The sequence below is a fragment of the Scyliorhinus torazame genome, chromosome 7, assembly GCF_047496885.1.
Source record: "Scyliorhinus torazame isolate Kashiwa2021f chromosome 7, sScyTor2.1, whole genome shotgun sequence".
Classification (NCBI taxonomy): domain Eukaryota; kingdom Metazoa; phylum Chordata; class Chondrichthyes; order Carcharhiniformes; family Scyliorhinidae; genus Scyliorhinus; species Scyliorhinus torazame.
Genome location: NC_092713.1, coordinates 246311639 through 246320130, shown reverse-complemented (window position 1 = coordinate 246320130; position 8492 = coordinate 246311639). Strand labels below are relative to the sequence as shown.

At 46.3% G+C, this 8492-nt stretch overlaps 1 protein-coding gene across 2 annotated transcripts in view; it reads left to right on the top strand.

Annotated features, from left to right (window-relative positions):
• The first annotated feature begins 4225 nt into the window (after positions 1 to 4225).
• Positions 4226 to 8492, top strand: part of dnajc18 (DnaJ (Hsp40) homolog, subfamily C, member 18) — a 70457-nt gene continuing 66190 nt past the window's right edge. Inside the window, exon 1 of one of the 2 annotated variants that reach the window (XM_072512220.1) lies at positions 4226 to 4435. In XM_072512220.1, the coding sequence (XP_072368321.1) occupies positions 4303 to 4435 (133 nt within the window). In that variant the 5' untranslated portion in view covers positions 4226 to 4302. Of the gene's footprint in view, positions 4436 to 4519; positions 4730 to 8492 lie in introns of those variants that run through there. The other variant, XM_072512221.1, reaches the window with a different exon arrangement.

The window sequence follows — 8492 nt, the reverse complement described above, 5'->3', positions numbered from 1 at the left end:
AAGGAGCGGAGGTATTAAACGAGTACTTTCCTGCCTTTACAAAGGAAGAAGATACTTCCCAGACTGGGGTGCGAGATGAGGTAACTGGTACGCTCGAGGAATTTACAATTGAGAAGGAGGAGGAGGTGTGAGAAAAGCTCTCTTTACTTAAAATTGATAAAGTACCAGAACAGGATGAGATGCATCCAAAGATACTGAGGGAGATGAGAGTGGAAATTTGAGAGACAGTGCAACAGTGGTATCGTCACTGGACTAGTAATCCGGAGACCCAGGATAATGCTCCGGGAACCTGGGTTCGAATCCCACCACAGCATATGGTGAAATTTGAGATCAATAAAAATCCAGAATTAAAAGTCTAAATTATGTTTCTAAAACCCCATCTCACTGATGTCGTTTAGTGAGGCAAGGAAATCTGAGATACCTACCTGGCCTAGTCTACATGTGACTCCAGATCCACAGCAATGTACTTCACTCTTAACTGCCCTCTGAGCCACTGAATTCAAGGGGCAAATAGGGTGGCCAATAGATGCCCACATATCATGAATGATTTTTTAAAAATCTTCCAGTCTTCCTTGGTGCTGGAGGACTGGAGAATTGTGAACATTATATCCTTTTTCAAAAAGGGATGCTTCTGGTAACTATAGTTTGGAACAAAATCAATAGTCACTTAGACAGGTACAGAACCATTACGAAAGCTAGTTTGGATTCATTAAAGGAAAAATCATGTTTAACTGGAGTTTTTTGAGAAGGTTACAGAGAAGGTTGATAAGGGCAACACTGTAAAATGTAGAGGATATGGATTTTCAAAAGGTTATTTGATACACTGCCACACAACAGATTTGTGAGAAAAATTCTAGTTCATGAAATAGAAGGGAAAAATAAGGAATTGGCTAAGTAACAGGAAACAGACAGCAGTGAGAAACAGTTGTTTTACAGATTGGATGAAGGTTTGTAGTGGAGTTCTCCAGGGGTCAATGTTGGGATCCTTGCTCTTCCTGACATATATTAATGACCTAGGCTCTGGTGTGCAGAGCATGATTTCAAAATGTGCAGATGATATGATGAATGGAAGCATTGTCAATGGTGATGAGGAAAGTCTTGAATTTCAAAAAGACACTGACATGTTGATGGACTGGGCAGACAACGGACAGGTGAAGTTCAATGCAGAGAAGTGTGAGGTAATTCATTTTGGCAGGAAGAATGTGAAGAGATAGCATAAAATAAGTAGTAACATTCTTAAAGAGGTACAGTAGCAGAGGAGCAGGTGCATAGATCATTGATCGCGATCGGCGCAGAGGCAGAGAATGGGCGTCAAACCCGAGATTGGGTCCGACGCCGCTCCTGCGATTCTCTGGTCTCTGGAGAATTGCTGCGAATCGCACGCACGCGGTCTATGCAGGCTGGTCGGAGGCCATTGAAAGACGCCCCCGCGGCGATTCTCCAACGTCAACTGGCCGAATTCCCGACGGCGTGGTTCTCTCATGGTCCCACCCGTCGTGAACTTGCAGACTCAGTCCGCGGCCGCCGTGGTGGGGAGCGGGGGTGATCCTTCACCGGCGGGTGGGGGGGGCCTCCAGGATGGCCAGGCTACCAATCGGGGGCCACCGATCCACGGGTGTGCGCGATCTGGGGAGGGCCTATGTTTTCGGTGCCGGTCCGCGGTGTGGGTCCGCCATGTCGCGCGGTGCGGCCGATGCAGGCCGCCGCCGTGCGCATGCGCGAACCTGGACCGGAAGTGCAGGGCCCCATATCGGCAGCCGAAGCTGCGAGGAGCACTCAGGGGCCCTGCTAGCCCCCTCCAGGTAAGTGAATTGCTCCAGACTTTCTTCAGGAAAGTCCGGAGTGATTTGTCCATGTTTTTGTGACACAGCCCCATTGTTGGAGAATCCTGCCCATGTTATTCTGGGCAATATTAATAGGGGCATAGAATACAAGAGGAAGGAGGTTATGCTGACCTCATACAAGATACTAGTTCGATCTCCGTTGGAATACTATGTACGTCACACTATGGGAAGGGTGTGAACACATTGGGCAGAATGCAGAAGAGGTTTACAAGAATAGTTCCAGGGATGAGAAACTTCAGATATGAGGATAGATTGGAGAGGTTGGGACTGTTCTCCTTGAAGAGAAGAAGGCTAAGAGGCGATTTAATAGAGATGTTCAAAATCATGAGGGGCCTGGAAAGGGTAGATAGGGAGAACCTGTTTCTGCTCGTAAAAGGATCAAGAACGAGACGGCACAGATTTAAACTGATTTGCAAAAGAAGCAGATGTGATGTGAGAAAAAACGTCACACAATGGATGGTTCAAGTCTGGAATGCACTGCCTGGAAGGGTGGTGGAGGCAGGTTTAATTGAGGCATTCAAGAGGGCATGAGATGATTACTTGAATAGAAACAATGTACAGGAAAAAAGGCAGAGGAATGGAACTAAGGCATGATGCTCATTTGAAGAGCCTGTGCAGACACAATAGGCCAACTGGTCTCCTTCTCCACCATAACAATTCTGTGGTAAGATAATTTCTTCTTTGGTGATCACTCACTAATGAGTATGATTGTCCACCAAGGAATCTCTGTGTTACTGGTCATGGATTCTTGCATGGCCGATGAGCCATGATAAGGTACTACACAAAAGGTGAACACAAAAAATTAGGGCTCACTGAATTGTAAGCAATATATTAGCATGGATGGAGGATTGGTTAATGGTCAGGAAGCAGAGGGTAGACATAAATGGGGCATGTTCAAGTCGGTGGCCTGTGACCAGTGGAGTACAAGGATCTTTGTTGGGGCTACAGCTACTTACAAGTTATATTAATGACTTACATGAAGAGAGTAAGGTATAAAGGTTAAGGTAAAGTCGCCATAGTCCCACATGGCTATACGCTGCTTTCCCCTTTGTGGGGAAGAGCTGGCTGGTGGTGATTTAACCTGAGGATCACCACATCTCAGGCTCGGGGGTGAGATTGAGAAGGCGGGAATATATTATGAATATAATAATCTTTCTTATTATCACAAGTAGGCTTACATTAACACTGCAATGAAGTTACTGTGAAAATCCCCTAGTCACCACATGCTGCTGTCTGTTCGGGTACACTGAGGGAGAATTCAGAATGTCCAAATTACCTAACAGCACATCTTGCGGGAGGAAACTGGAGCACCTGGAGGAAACCCACGCAGACACGGGGAAAATGTGCAGACTCCGCACAGACAGTGACCCAAGCCGGGAATCAAACCTGGGATCCTGGCGCTGTGAAGCAACCGTGCAAACCACTGTGCTACCATGCCGCCCATATATGAAATAAGGTATATAGGCTTTCTGATTATATAAAGCTAGGTGGGAATGCAAGCTGAAAGAAAAAAACACAATAGAGAGATATCGGTTAGTATTCTCCGGCCGTTGGGATTCTCTTTTCCTGCTAGCAGCGCACCCTTACCCACAGGTATCCTGGCGTCTTGGGTGGCTTCAATGGGAAATACCATTGACAAGCGGCGGGGCGGGAAGAGAGAATCCTGCTGCCAGCGAACAGCGTGCCGCTGAGCAACATGCGGCTGGGAGACTGGAGAATCCCGCCCATTGACACGTGAAGTGAGTGGGCAGCAAGGTGACAGATGGAGAATAATGTGGGGAAGTCTGTGGTTATTCACTCCAGTAGTAAGAATAGAAAATATTTTTAAAGGTGTGAAACTTGCAAATGCTCATATTCAGAGTGGCTTGGTGAAAACTTGTACAAGAGCAAGTTAGCATGTAGGTGTAGCAAACAATTAAAAAGGCAAATGACATGTTGGGATTTTATTGCAAAAAATTGGAGAGGTGGCCTCCACATTTAAGAAAGGACATACTTGCATTGGAGGCAGGACAGCAAAGAATCACCAGACTGTGCCTGGCATGAGAGGGTTGCCCTAAGAGGAGAGCATCCATATATTCATATTTACATATGTACTGGCTGCATTTAGCTCTACTTCCATTGATCACATCAATCAAACTGCTCGTCCGACTTTCAGGTTTACATTGGTGGGAAACAAAACAACAACCTGTCACAATCACCTGGCTTTTGCGGACCAAACGTTCTGTCGATCGTAAAGATCGTCTATTTCAGCCACTGACCTTCAGCCTGTCGCCATGCTGCCCCCCGCGCGTTGCGATGAAAGGTCAATTCACGCCCCCAACAAAGATGGCCGCCGCCAGAGGTGACGCGCATGCGTTTTATCGCCCCGCTGGTTGGGCGCGGCGGCGGCAGCAGCAGCAGCAGCGGCGGCGGCGGCTCTGATCAGCCACACCGGGTAAACAGCAGGCAGCCTGAGGCAATGGAGGCAGGGCTGAAGGAGGCGGGGCGCTGCATCGAAGCCGCACAGAGGTGCTTAAAATGTGGTGACCGGGAGGAGGCCCTGCAGTACCTGTACTGGGCGCAGCAGAGGTACCCGACTCAGCAAGCGGCAGGTAACAGCGTCCCCCGGGCTGGACAGGACAGTAGGTGTCCTGGTCTCCACTCAGGCCTTGCTGAGAGATAGAATTCACTGCATGCAAGAGTGCAGAAGAGCGACTCCTGTTAGTGCAGCATTTGTAACAGCTGGAAACGTACACACATTGATAGATAGGTGATAGCAGTGAGAAACATGGGGGTGCGTGCTGTTGGAGGGAAGAAACAGTCCCGGGGGAGGGGGCAAATATTTTTTCTGAAACCCTCACATGTGCAGGATACCAGGACAACATTCAGATTCGGGATGATAAGTGGTGAGTATCATTTGTACCATGCAAGTGCCAGGCAAGGCCATCTCCAACAGGAATCAAACCATCTCCCCATGACATTCAATGCCATTACCATCGCTGAATCCCTTGTCATCATGCTGGAGCTTACCATTGACTAGGAAATGAACTGGACCAGTCATACAAATACAGTGGCTCCAAAAGCAGATCAGAGACTTGGAATTCTGTGGTGAGTAAGTCACTTTTGATTCCCCAAAGCCTGACCACCATTTATAAGGCACAAGTCAGGAGTTTGCTGGAATGTTCTCCCTTTACCTGGAATAGTATGGTTCCAACAACACCCAAGACGTTCAACATAATCAAGTGTAAAGTAGTCTGTTGATCCACACTTCTCTACCACCTTAAACATTCATCCTCTCCACTGCTGACATAGTGACAGCAGTCTATTATATACAAGATTCACTGCAGCAACACATCAAGGCTCTATCAACAGCACCTTCTAAACCTGTGAGCTCCAGAAGGGCAAGGGCACAAGATGCATGGGAACACTGCCACCTGAGACTTTCCCTCCAAACCACCCACCATCCTAATGAGCTATATCCTTCAATGTCTCCAGATTAGGTTCCTGGAACTCTTTCACAGCACTGTGCATATATCTACACCAGATGGATTGACACCACCTTCTCAAGGGTTTTTTGGGATGAGCAACATGCTTGCCTTGCTAGTTACACTCATCCTGTGAAAAGGTGGCACGGTAGCATAGTGGGTCACAGCACTAGGAATACTGGTTTGGTTCCTGCTTGGGGCACTGTTTGTGTGGAGTCTGCATGTGCTACCCGTGTCTGTGTGGGTTTCTTCTGAGTGCTCAGGTTTCCTCCCATAGGTCCTGAAAGACGTGCTTGTTTGGTGAATTGGACATTCTGAATTCTTCAGCTGTGTAACTGAACAGGCGCTGGAGTGTGGGACTAGGGGATTTTCACAGGAACTTCATTGCAGTGTTAATGTAAGCCAAATGTGACACTAATAAAGATTATTATGCCAGGGACCTGGGCTACTTTGTGGAGTGTACACTTTCTCTCCTTGTCTGTGTGGGTTTCCTCTGGGTGCTCCAATTTCCTCCCACAGTCTAAAGATCTGCAGTTAAGGTGGATAGGTCATACTAAATTGCCCCTTCGTGCCCAAAGATTTGCAGGTGAGGTGGGTTACAGGGCTACGGTGAGGAAGTGGGATTATGTAGGGTGCTCTTTCAGAGGGTTGGTGCAAAAGTGATGGGTCAAATGGCCACCTCCTGCCCTGTAGGAATTCTATGAATTCTAATTCTAAGAAAAAAAGGGTACTAAGTAGAAGTGATAAAACTCTTGCAATGTAGTCCTAGATTTGGGATACCTCCAACGTCAAAGTATTTGGTGCAAAGCAACCCCACTATTGTAGATCAAGTCAGATAGCTGAGTATTTGAACAACAAATTACAGGTGCTACAGGGATAGGGCTGCGGTGTAGGTGAGGGAAACCAGGCCCTGTGCTCATCTATCTGCGCCAATGCAGAGAATCATGCTGGCATGTGGAAATTTGGCACCTTCACTATTATCTAAGCATTGTGCAACCATGCTAAGGTTAGGTGCATGGTAGCACTGTCTTCACATTTCTATGCTGAATTGTGCAGGACACTGTAGCCCAGATCTTCCAGTCTCCAGGATGTTGGAGACCGAACCTGCGATCCAAGATGTGCGTTGGGAGCCTGCAAAGTCAAAAGAGCTGACCTCCATGGGAACTCCCCATCGGAAGTTTGAAATTCTGATGGGCAATTTCCCTAGGACCCTATGCGAACGTCTCTGAATTTGAGTTGTTGTGCTAGGCATGGTGGGGATGGTAATTGTTGGGCAGGGGGAGACAGGCAGGGGGTCAGTTGTTGAGTAGGGGGTGGAGATGGGGAAGGGGGGTGGGGTGGGGTGGGTGTCAGGATAGTGCAGCTAGTGTGGGGAGGGGGGAGTTATTTAGTGGTTGAGCAGTGGAGTTGGGTGGGGGAGATTCATGGGGGTGGTCCTATACCAGAGCCACTGTGTTCGTCCACAACAGTTTGAAGACACTCTGGGCTTGGTGCTAAGAATCATGCATGTGTGCAATGGAGCCGTGGCACTTATCTTGGGACTGATCGGCAGTGTCATCACTCAACAATTGTCAATGCTTCCTCGGACCTTTCAATCCCAAATGATCATCCCATTGGGAACCCCTGTCCTAGAACCAACAAGGGAGCAAGTCATCTTAGCTGTAGTAATGAAGAAGTAGCTGAATTTAGTTAATGTAACGGTCCGTGGGGCAGCACGGTGGCACAGTGGTTAGCATTGCTGCCTACGGCGCTGAGGACCCGGGTTCGAATCCCGGCCCTGGGTCACTGTCCATGTGGAGTTTGCACATTCTCCCCGTGTCTGCGTGGGTTTCACCCCCACAACCCAAAAGATGTGCAGGGTAGGTGGATTGGCCACGGTAAATTGCTCCTTAATTGGAAAAAATAATTGGGTACTCTAAATTCATTTTTAAAAAACCTAACGGTCCGTGAGCATTAATTTAATAGGAGTCTGACCAAGTTCATGCAGAGTTTTAAAAGGGAGAAACACAGCACAGCTACTGTGCTAAATTTCGGCAAGACAAACTTTAATGGAATGAGACACATTCTATCTACAGTTGGTTTGGACAAGTCTGTTAATGCGTAAAACAACAGAAGATTAGTAAGAGGTATTTAATATGATGCAGAATTAATGTATTCTACATTGATGAAGCTTGCTGAGTTTTTTATTTTCAATGGAATGTATTTGAGTATTATGAATTATTTCTTTAAATGTTTCCCACTGTTTATTTACCACATACCTTTCAGTTTATTAGATCTGTAAATTAATCACCTGCAAATTCAGTCCCTCGCTCTCATTAGACCCTGTGTTCCCCAACATTTCTGGTGTTTTATTCTGTCCTCATTTGTGAAGACAGATCCAAAGTATGTATTTATTTGCTCAGCTATTTCATTGTACCCCATTGTAAATTCCCGTTTCTGACGGTAAGGCACCTACATTTATCTTCACCAATCGTTTTCTCTTCGCATACCTATAGAAACTCTTACAGTCAGTTTTTATGTTCCTTGCAAACTTACTCTCGTACTCTATTTTCCCCTTCTTAATAATAATTGTCACAAGTAGGCTTCAATCCCTTGATCCTCCTTTGCTGAATTTTAAAGCTGCTCCCAGTCCTCAGACCTATTGATTTTCTTGGCCAAATTGTATGCCTCTTCCTTGGATTGAATACTATCTCTAATTTTCCTTGTAAGCCATGGTTTGGCCACTTTTCCCATTTTACTTTTGTCACAGACAGGAATGAACAACTGTTACAGTTCCTAAACAACTCGCAGCTCATATCATCGTAATTTCCCTTATTAAGATTCAGGACTCTAGTCTCAGAATCAACTACTTCACTCTCCATCTTGATGAAAAATTCCAGCACATTATGGTCGCTCATCCCCAAGGAGTCTCGCACAACTAGATTGCAAATTATTACGTTCACATTACACAGTACCCAGTCTAGGATGGCCTGTTCTCCAGTTGGCTCCTCGACGTATTGTCCAGAAAACCATCCCGTATACATTCCAGGAATTCCTCCTCTAAGGTATTACGACTATTTTGATTTGTCCAATCTATATGCAGATTAAAATCATCCTTAATTACAGATATTCCTTTATCACATGCGTTTCTAATTTCCTGAAAGAAAGCTGAAAATTGAGATATTGTCATTAATAATGGGGAAAT